General features: G+C 41.5%; 2 protein-coding genes across 13 annotated transcripts in view; one reads left to right on the top strand and one right to left on the bottom strand.

Moving 5' to 3' along the window:
* Nucleotides 1–2,205, top strand: part of RNF11 (ring finger protein 11) — a 36,128-nt gene extending 33,923 nt beyond the window's left edge. For both annotated transcript variants that reach the window (XM_025420117.3, XM_035699084.2), the window contains exon 3: nucleotides 286–2,205. In XM_025420117.3, coding sequence (XP_025275902.1) covers nucleotides 286–457 — 172 coding nt within the window. In that variant the 3' untranslated portion in view covers nucleotides 458–2,205. The remainder of the gene's footprint in view (nucleotides 1–285) is intronic.
* Nucleotides 2,206–8,398: 6,193 nt separating this feature from the next.
* TTC39A (tetratricopeptide repeat domain 39A) overlaps nucleotides 8,399–10,791 on the bottom strand; it is a 37,292-nt gene continuing 34,899 nt past the window's right edge. For all 11 annotated transcript variants that reach the window (XM_035699083.2, XM_049094539.1, XM_049094541.1 and 8 more), the window contains 2 exons: nucleotides 9,895–10,011; nucleotides 8,399–9,425 (listed from right to left, as the gene is read on the bottom strand). In XM_035699083.2, the coding sequence (XP_035554976.1) occupies nucleotides 9,305–9,425; nucleotides 9,895–10,011 (238 nt within the window). In that variant the 3' untranslated portion in view covers nucleotides 8,399–9,304. The remainder of the gene's footprint in view (nucleotides 9,426–9,894; nucleotides 10,012–10,791) is intronic.

Here is a 10,791-nt window from a genome sequence, read left to right as displayed (position 1 = left end):
CAAGTGCAGTTCTAGGAATGGACCTGATCCCCACGTGGTCCATTTCTCTTTGCTCTGTTGATAGCTCTCAAACTCCCATGAATTTCCAGCGGATCAAAATGAGAGATTGCTGATGGATTAATGCTTATTAGGAAAAATCAGTTTGCATGCTTTGGTAGGATGACAAGCAAGCCATTTTCATCTGTTCGGATTAACAGTCTTTGTAATGGGATTTTAAAGAGTATTCTAGATACATCACTTCTCTAAAAAATGCTTTCTGATTTCTCTCTCCCTCACCCCCAACAGGTGTGTTATCTGTATGATGGACTTTGTTTATGGGGACCCAATTCGATTTCTGCCGTGCATGCACATCTATCACCTGGACTGTATAGATGACTGGTTGATGAGATCCTTCACGTGCCCCTCTTGCATGGAGCCAGTTGATGCAGCACTGCTTTCGTCCTACGAGACTAATTGAGCCAGGGTCTCTGGTCTGACTTCAAGTGAACCATCATTTTTTGGTGGTTTTGATCTTTTGTCACTGAGCCCAAAGAGTCAGGGATTAGGAATTAAGATCATGCACAAAAGTTTCCTAAAAATTCCTGAATGGCTGCAGATGTTGGGGAAAAAAATATGTGATATTTTAGAAACTTAGGGGGAAAAGTAGGATGGTATTTTTATGTAAAGCCTTGACCCAGTGTTTAAAAATATAATTGTATTTAGATCTTGTTATGCTCCAGTACATAGGAATTGTGTAAAGTGTTACAGCAGCTGTATATGTTTAAATTGTGTGTGTTGAAGATTAGGAAAAAGATAGTGGTTGTTTTTCCTAAATGAAATAACTCTCTTTTTCCCCCCCACCCAAATTCTTTTCTGAAGTTGCTGGCATTTGGGTCAAGGTTTTATTAAAAGCTACATTTTATAACACTGGCACAAAAAAAGTAGTTTTAAGCTTGTTTGCACAGTTCTTTTTTTCCATTGGAAATGGAATTCATTGCCTTAGGTCTTTTTAAATAGTGTATTATTATCGTTGGGGCTGGCTCTATGCTTGAAAACCAGTTTATTTATAACCTGTTATAAGTGCTATATCTGTTTGCAGTTAGGAAATGCAGAATTCAAAGTGATCTCCTAGCTTGTAAGCAAACTGAGATGCACTATCCCTTTTCTATAAACACTGAGTTAATGTCAAGAAACCAACTCTAGTAAAGTGGGGTTTACTGTTACCCTTTCCTGTGTGTTTTATCTAATTACTTTGGTTGTTAATATGGTAATAATTAAAAGTCAAGGTAAATTTTAAATATTAAGATTTCTGATTTATGGAGCTTGAATTATGCCACCATGCTTATGTAAAATGAAAGTGGCACCATGGTGAAACTGAGAAAAGTTGCTCAGTTCTAACAGTTTTGATTTATTCTTTCTTGCGACCTCCTTCCCTTATTGTCTTGAACCATAGCAAAAGGATACTGCATCTCTTATTATTGTAGTGCTGAGGTTATTGAAGTTATATAAAACACATCTCAGTCTGTTTCTTTGAAAGGAAAAGTCCTGCTGGCTGACAAGTCTAAGCAGGGAGAATTAAGATAAACGTATTCATGTTTTGCACACAAACGCAGAATTTGTATAACCATATGACTTCATAGTTGTGATCTCAAAGAGGGAATTTCTCCTTTATCTTTCTTGCAGTTAATGTAAGAACACTCTGAATCTCTAAGCTTCTGAAGTGTTAGAGGTGTTAGAGGTATAGATGGTTTAGTAAAGATGTAGTTTGTAATGTTTTATCCATTTAGCATGTGTTTATTTTTCCTTATGTACTCAGAGGTGACTTATTTGTTCAGCTCAGTGATATTATACAGCTAAGTATATCATTCATTAGCAAAAGGAGAAGCAATCTCAATCTAACATCAGAAATGTTTATTTAATATTGAGTTGAATATTTGACTCTAACACTTTTCTACATACAAAACACAAGTATCTTGAGGGTTCTTCAAAATTGCATTGTAGAGGAATTCAGTATGTCATAAATACTTAAAGATTTGACACTAGACTGTAGTATCCATATGTTGGTTAATTTTCTTATGAGCCCCATGATGGAAAGACTTAAAGATGAATTTGAGAAAAACTGAAAATTAGATTATCAGGTTCTGTTAAATTGTTACATGTATCTTGCTTAAGTTTTTGTTCATTAATTTATATCCACTCAATTACATAAAGCAAATTTGGAGGAAACACCTGAAGTTGTGCAATATTTTCATAGATATTACTTTTTTTATCCTTGTGTTTTCTACTTATACATGTCTGACTTTCCTTTTTTCTAGATTGTTAAAATTGGTAAGTGAACTTTTAAAAACTAATGTTGCTGTTAGTCTTTATTGCAAGGCTTCTTTCACAGAAGTTTGGCAGTAATAGTGAAGGAACTAGAATTGAGCTGAAAAAAAATTTTTAAGGTACTTTGTATTCTTTAATTTTGATTTCCATACACCATGTTAAGAACTATCAATTTTGGCTTTTACTAAGTTAAATAAAGTTATAATACAGTTGTAAAGGGCTACAGTTAGAGTTGTTTATGTAAGAATATTCCCCAAATTATCTAATCCTTTCTTTTAAATGGTGTATAATTTTAATCTCTAAGTTTATAAACTTGGGAAGTATTTTTTATGTGGCATTTAATACCATCTAATCATAAATTTAGAAGCTTGATAGCTTCAGATTTTCTGAAGCCAAATAATAGGTGCAACATTTCGATTTAGGGAAGATGCATTCAAGGTTGGCTATAGGATTTGAAATGTCTGAAAAGCCTGACCAGGAAAAAGTAAAAGAAATCTTAAGTGTAAACCTAGAAGTTAGTTGAAATACTTCGGTTCACAAAAACCTTTTCAATTCTGAGTGTTCTTTATAGAGAATGTCTTAAACCAGGAAAAGATTTCCTCCTGTTGGTGTCCCCTACATAAGCCCGTATGATTTTACAGAGTACGGTGAGCATTGGGCTAACTTTCTTTGCACACAAAGCCTGGTCATAAGGAAGCACATATTTTACAAAGGAATAATAGTCAAAAGCAGACCTGCCTAGATTTCTGAGACTAAAATGGTAAGCAGTGAAGAAGGTAAGTTTCTTTGGCATGATTCAGAAATGTAAGCAGTTTGGTGGTTACCTCTGCTCAAAGGCATCGCCTAGCATTGTCTCAGAGCCAGCCGATTGCACGGCAGCCACTATAGTAGCCTCAGCTAATTTCATAAGCCTTTAATTTTGAAATTAGTGAACATGAGAACAGTGGGATTGGGTAGTATCTCAAGTACTTTTAAATTTACTCACTGACTGTAAAGATCATGTGGTCTTTTCCTGGATGGATGAAAGAGAAGCTAGTTTATAATCCATCCTGTACCCTCTCCGCAGCTCCCCTGCTCTAATGCTACACTGCGCTATGCGTTCAGTGTAGCTCCATCATGGGAAGTATGGGCAGAAGAGCCGTCAGCATCCTGAGCTGGCTTTTCCTGACTGTGTTTTTTATTAATCCTTTGAGAACTTAGCTGAATTCCTTCTAATTTCTTCCCTCCTAGTCTCCATTCCTAAATATTTGGCCATTGAGGTCTCGTTTGCATCAATTTCATGCCTCTTCTATTCATGAAGGCTGTGCTGTGTTCCTGCTCTCTTCAGGAATGATCTAATTATAGGCTAGCCTACCTGTTAAGATGGGATCTGCCCATTCATCTCTTTATTTTTTTTTATTTATTTATGATAGACATAGAGAGAGAGAGGCAGAGACACAGGCAGAGGGAGAAGCAGTCTCCATGCTGGGAGCCCAACGCGGGACTCCATCCCGGGACTCCAGGATCGCGCCCTGGGCCAAAGGCAGGCGCCAAACCGCTGAGCCACCCAGGGATCCCCCATTCATCTCTTTAAATACATTGTTTTCCTTAAAGATATACACAAAACATCTTTAGGTGCTCATTAATAAATGCTTGTTATTGAATATAATTACTGATTGACCTATTATTAGATGAGGTTTTCCTGAGAGCCATTACAAGTGGTCTCTGAAAGAATTTTTTTCTCAGTTTTGTGGATGAAAACATGTATTTGCCTATGGCTAGGCAGTGATTTAATACAATCCAGATTTATGGCTTTCGTGTGTGGTAATCAAATGAAACATAAGGATTTAATAGAGTAACGGTAAACGTTTGATTGTATAATATAAACATCTTAAAAATAGTACTTTTTCTAAGTGGTTTGAAAGATATACGAAGTTAATTCTATGTATTTAGGGAAAGTTAAAGCCAACTTAAGTTGGCTATTAATTAGCTCTGCACATAAAGTATTTTTACTAGAGAGAAATACCTTTTTTTCTTCTAAGCTCCTAAGAGCTAAATTACAACACATTAAGGTTTATATTAAAATGACACATTAATAAATGGATGAGGCACATGTATTTTGGCAATGTTAATTTTTAAATATAGTTTGTAATTTGTTTTCTGAGAGCCTGTGGATCTAAAAATATCCCACACAAAAAAGATTAGCCCAGTTAATTCTACCCAGTTTATAAATTTATAATTTTATAAATTACATAGTGGTAGTTTAAAAAATAACAGCATGACTGGGTGCTCCTTGATTCAGAGGTTGATTGTCCAGGTATGAGTATTGCTTTTCTATTTTGGCTATTTCCTTGCTCTTTAGCTTGGAAACAGAATCCATGAGTCCCTTTACAACCCATTTCCTAATCCATAAAATTTTGTTAGGGGCTTCAGCAAAACTGTACAAAAGGGATTTGGATTTATCTATGTTTTAATTGTCCACATTGTTCTTGTCCGTATTAGCACTCTGTGCAATAGTCTTTGGTCAGAGCAACAGCTGGATCCACCTGTTTAATGTTGTTGATCAACTAAAACCATTTACTGTTTTCATAAAGTTTTTAAGACAACTTCAGGAGAGAGAACTTTCTTTTACATTTTTTTTCTTGAGAAAAACTACTTTCCACTGGAAGACGGTCTTCTTTAAATGCCTCCACAGAAAGTTTTTTTCTCTGCATATGAATGAAGCAGCATTATCAAGGTATAGACTCGAAGCATCTAAAACTGATCCTGATCAAAGGAGGAGCAGCATCAGTGCTTGTAGACTCCGGATTTCTTGGCCCTGAGAAAAGTTGAAACAAGGTAGCTGAGGGTTTACCTCCAGAGTCTGGTCCTAGTGGTGAACCCTGTGAGATTTGGTTGCTTTGCAAAAGTAATGAGCCCAGCTTCCTGGGGAAGGCCTCCTAATGGTTCCCCTCGCCATTTAGGTTCCAAAGGCAAGTCTTGGACAACGTGTGAATCGGGAAGCCAGGATCATGCGTCAGGGTCAGGATCGGACACCGAGATTGGCCTCCAGCACGGTCCATTCAGGAAGTGTGGAAATAGGTCACATCTGCCAGTTCCAGAGCCATGCCACAGGATTTCTGCTGTGTGAGCTATTAGCCAGCACCTTTCCCATCCGCAGTAGTGGCCCAGAGGTCAGTATAAGTCAGATTCAACTTTAAGTTGATAATTTTACCAGCAGTTCAGCAAAGTGTGGCTTTAGAATTCAGGTGCCCAGCTTTAAATCTCTGCTGCATGATAGCTGTGTGATCTTAGGCAAGTTCTTTACCCTTTGTCTCCATTTCTCATGTGTATTAGTCCCTACTTCATAGAGTGGTTACGAGAATGACATGTAAAGTGCTTACACTAGCAACAGGTAAATAGCGAGCACTTAATATTAGCCATTATTTTTCAAAACACCCAGAGCATATGGAATCTGGTGTTCTGAACAATTTGCTAATGATATGAGGAAAAATAAAACCCAATCCAGTCATTAGTGAGGTGTTACCTGTGATGTGTCTGATTAAACTCGAATGTCAGCTTGTAGAAGTCCATAGCAACCTTTCGTAACTGTCCTCCCAAGGGAACGGCTGTTCTATTTTGTCACTTAACAGTTGGCTTTATAGAGTAAAAGCAATTCATACATTGCTCATTTGGAAATGGATTTTTCAAGCTGCCAAATGGGTTTCCTTGTTTGTGGACCTAACCTGTTCAGCAGTGATGAACTTTGTACTAGATTTCAAGAGCTGTGCTAACCTAAGCAAAAAAGCATTTTCCAACCTTGGAAAAGCTACATCTGAGGTAGGTGTGTATGAGAAGTTCCCATTTTTGCTTGGTTTTCAGAATCCAAGCACCTCTCATTTATTAGTGAATTAGTATGATGGTGCTAACATAAGGAAACAGTTGTTAGGCTTTCAATTTAAAGCAAAGAAAAAGACTGTCTTGTCCTCAGCATCTTAGAATAAACAAACTTGGGAGTAACTCCAGAGAAAAGTCTGATTTTTTTTTTTTTCTTCATGATTCTAACACTCAGCTGGCAGAGGCTTTCTGAAAACCTCCTGGTGCCATTCAGTTGCTGGAACTCCTCCACCTGGGTCTCAGCCAAGTCTTGTGTTGGCATTGGCCTTTTAGGGTCCCGGCTTTGCTGTCAGGTTATGACTTTCTGCCACGAATGACGAAAGCTGTCTTGGAAGCACTCCCATTCCGACTTGAGATAAGGAATTGGGAATCCTGCCAACACACGGGAGAGCTGATAGGGGCCAGCACAGTGCTGGAAGCCGCCCTGCCAGTCCGAGGCCCGTGCCCATGAGAGGCGGAGGTAGACTTTCCATGGCCAGGGCCTGTGTAGATCGTGTTACGTAGTCACTGCTTCCGAACAGCAGAGCTCCTCTGTGTATCAGGATTTAGCCTTTCCCCAAATGAAGATGTTGGCTCTCCCGTGCTGGGCTACTGTCGAGGCCCACGAGAAAGCCTGCTGTTTCTCGCAGAGTCGCTTAGGGATACCAGGCTTTGGCAGCAGGTAGGGAGGTACATAGCCTTACCTCATTTTGGATGTGAAAATCCAGAAACATGGGACCAGAGTCACACTCAGAACCATTGACAGCAGGAAAGAGCCTTAATCTAGTGCAAATTACTAATCTTTTGAGAGTCCATGACTTTTCCAAGGTCACTCTGAAAATTAGTAACAAAATGGGGACTCGAATTCAGGTCTCCTTACTTCGAGGCCAGAATTCTCCACCTGGAAGCTAGCTGCCTCTCCCGGGTACATGTGCTAGAAAGCTCTGCACTATTAGAGACATAACAACTAGAAGTGGCTCAAAGGAGATAGAAGCAGCCCAGGACAGAATATTCACTTTCAAAGTTTCTGAACAAAGATAATGGTGGTAGACACCTGACATTTTCACCCAACTTCATAAACATGTTTTTAATAGATGTCTTCAGCCGCAGGTGGCATAAAGGAGCCCAAACCCACTAACTTCTCTTACCAGCCAGACTGTGGCCACAGCAGCAGACAGAGGTCAGGTGACCTCGGCTCATTAATGAAGCCCAGCAGGAAATCGGTAATAACATTGACAAGGAAACCATCCTGGCATACATTTTTTTTAAGTGCCTAAAATGAATGTTTAAGTTTTTTGTTAACTGCAATTTTACAAACTGTGCTTGGTATCTTGTGACCAGCGTGCTGTTATCTATCTGCAGCGGTAGGTACTAGCGTTCCTGTATGTGAAGGAACCATGAAAGGCCACCCTCCTCCAGTAGCCTGGTTCTAGTCACTGCTGTCACCCTCCCTGCCTGACAACCTAGGCTCAGGCTGCCCTGGAGAGCAAGCTTGCAAAGGACTTGCTCTTGGTGGCGAGCATTCTGTGTCTAGATCTAACAAAATGAGAAATTTTTTTTCATAGCATTTCTGCTCTGACAGTACTAAGTGCAAAACGATCTTGAATGAGGGTTTTGTTTTCCTAATGAGAGTTTGCTTTACTTAAAACCTATGACTTCATTCGGTATTAGTCACAGAAGGCTGCTTGCCTGTGTTAATAGGTTAACCTCCCCAGCCCATGGCAGATGTTCATAGGTGTTGGCTAAAAGTCCAGAATTCCAGAAGATTAGGAAGTTGTCTGTGGTTCTTCCCTTACAGAAATTGCATTCATCTCTGAGGAGACACATTTCACAGATGAGTATTTTTACTGTGTACATGATTTTCTTCCTCCAGGGAAATGGTGAAGTTGAAGTATGCCGTCCTTAGCTGGGCATATGGTCACTGAACTGGAGCTCTCACTGTAACAGCCCTGGAGCTTGCAAATTCAGATGCTTTGAGAGCCCAGAAGGAGAATATGGGAGTTTAAAGCAGCCTCTACTCAGCTCTGATTGTTGCCTTGTTCTATAGGGATGTTGCCAGGTTGGATTTTCTTTTTAAATAAGAGGCCAGAAACCAGATTTGTTGCGATCTCCCCATCTTTAAATGTCAGTAACTTATTTTAAAACATTTAAGGCATCATGTTGTCTAAATAAAACATACCTGGGCCATATGGCTTCTGATCCAGACTCTGCCTTGCCCAAGAATTCAAGCAACACATACTCTACTGAAATAGATGTTGCGTGATCTCTTAAGTGTGTGAGTTTTATTACTTAAATATCTTTTCTCTTAACTGAAAAATCTAAAACATACACAACAGGCCAAGAATATAACCATTCTAAGAAAAATGCTGTCAGGAAATAAATGTACCTCATAGTAAAGCACAGAGGATTTTTGTTTTGTGACTTATTCCCAGCTGGTTCCCGTGGGCACAGTGAGGATGCAGACTGGTGTTGAGACCCTCCCCCACGACGTCTTGGCTTTGGTGCAGAAAGAGCCACAAAGCTCCCGTTCCGTCAGGCCTCAGCAACTCTCAGTCCTTATTAATGAAGATTGATTTTTTTTTTCCTGTAGATAGACTCACAGGTCTTTTTAGTGAAATAATACTCATCTGATTTTTTTTTTAATTAGAAAGTTACTAAGGGAGTGAAAATGAAGTGTAAGAAGTAAGGTGTAGGTGCCTGTGCAACCTCTTGCCCAGCACTCAGAAGCCTTGATGGGGTCTTTGGCCTTGGAAGCTGAGACACTGCTGAATTTTGAAAAAGCATCATCTGTAGATTTACCTTCAGATCAGTATGGGTTGAAACAAAGATTTACAGTTTTTCTTTTAAGCCAACTGTGATCCCATTAATATATTTCTAAGGAAAATGTAAACTGTTCATACATTCTCTTAAACATCACAGTGAAAAACAAGTACCCGTATGTGTGACAGGGCAGGCCGAGGGCCCCACCCACTCTCCTTGAAGGCCCTTGGCCGCACTGGTGAGAATGCCGGCTTCCCTTCCGAGTGGATACCTATGTCGCGCTGTCCCGCTGGAGCACCGGTGGGGCCCAAAGGCAGGGCGGGGGGTGGGGGGATCTTTTTGAAATGTTTCCAGGAGCTCTGTCCGTGTCTCTGTCTTCCAGCCTGGGAGGGAGTGCTGTATAAAACTACAAAGACACTGAGCCCGTGGATCTGGTGCCATTCTCTAGGGAAGACTTGGCTTGGAGTACGGCTGCCTGGATTCTAAAATGTGTCCTTGACTCCATGGAGTAATTCTTGTAGTTTTGCCTGGAAAAAAGCAAAGAATCAGACCTGTAAGGCTGCCCTGGGAAGTGTTCTTCCTTCAGTCTGAGCTGCAGGAGGCTACCAGGCCAAGGAGGCTCTCTGTCCGAAGAGGTGGGCCCTGCCCAGTGTGGACTCACAGATCCCACACAGTGCCCTCACCCTGGTAGGTACCCTTGAACTACTCCACGCCTGCTGAGTCCCCAGGCCTGACAGAATTATTTTAAGAGAGAAATCCATGGGGCCAGAAGGTGGCAGACCTGGGTCTTCTACTAGCTCTGCAGTTGGGCCTGTGGTGCGACCCTGGGTAATTCATTCCCTATTTCTGGGATCCCGATCCTTGCGGGGTTCCCAGGGACCAGGCCTGGCCTCTGGACTCCCATAATGCCCTTACCAGCACCCTCCCTGCTGCCTCTGCTCCTGTCTCCTGAGCTTGGGGGGAACAAAGGAGAGACCAGTGCTACCCACGCCTTACTTGGCAGTTTCCAAGAGTTTGACAGCCTCTTCGTTTCTGCCTTGCTCCATAAACAGTAGGGCCAGCTCCAGCAGGGCGTTTGGGATCAAGTAGTGGTCATATTTAATCTTCTTTTCACTGTAGGACAGAGAAGAATATGGCTTACAGGCCCTGCTCTTGGATATCCTTCGGGTTCGTCCTGAGCCCTCTCCGCGTGGAAAGATCTGATCCGGGCCCTCATGCACGTCTCCCTGACAATGAAGCCTAGTTGGGGGAGACTCTTAGCCGTAGAAAGGTTTATGATCGCCAGCAGGGCTTTCCAGTCCTCTGCACCTAGGGCCCCAACAACTTCTGGCTTGTGCCTGTCCTTTGCCCATGCCCACCTTTGTCCCCGACCCCCCTGGTCCAGGGGAAATGGTTTACGAAATTAGGAAGTCTCCTGTCTCCAGGCTGGCTCTTCTGACCCATCCTCCAAGCTGCCCCAGAGGTCACCTTTTAAAACCCAAATCTGCCCTGTGAAGTATTCTTCTCGGATCTTCTGTCTACAGGATAAAGTTCGGCCATATAAGCAAAACATCCATCCCTTCTCCGTCTAGTCCCCCTTACTTCCTCTGTAACCCTGTCCCTCTGTAACTTCACCCAGGCAGGGAAGGACTTAATCACTGTTACCCCGACCTTCCGTGTTTTCCTTGTGCCCAGGTACCTACTCAAAACTCCTGCTTTCCTTTCTCTGCCTAATAAACTTCCCAGTTGAGATGGCCTCCCTGGGAAGCCTTATCTCGCAGTATGTTTAGGTCCCTCCTCAGGGCACTGCTTGCCTCAAGCACAGTCTTGATCATACCAGATGGAGTTCCTAAAGCTTCTGCCTATAATGCTTGTGCTCCTCAAGGGCGGAGTTGAGTTACAAACTCTAGGGGG

This window comes from Canis lupus, chromosome 15, assembly GCF_003254725.2.
Source record: "Canis lupus dingo isolate Sandy chromosome 15, ASM325472v2, whole genome shotgun sequence".
Lineage (NCBI taxonomy): Eukaryota > Metazoa > Chordata > Mammalia > Carnivora > Canidae > Canis > Canis lupus.
This window is presented reverse-complemented; position numbering and strand designations above follow the sequence as displayed.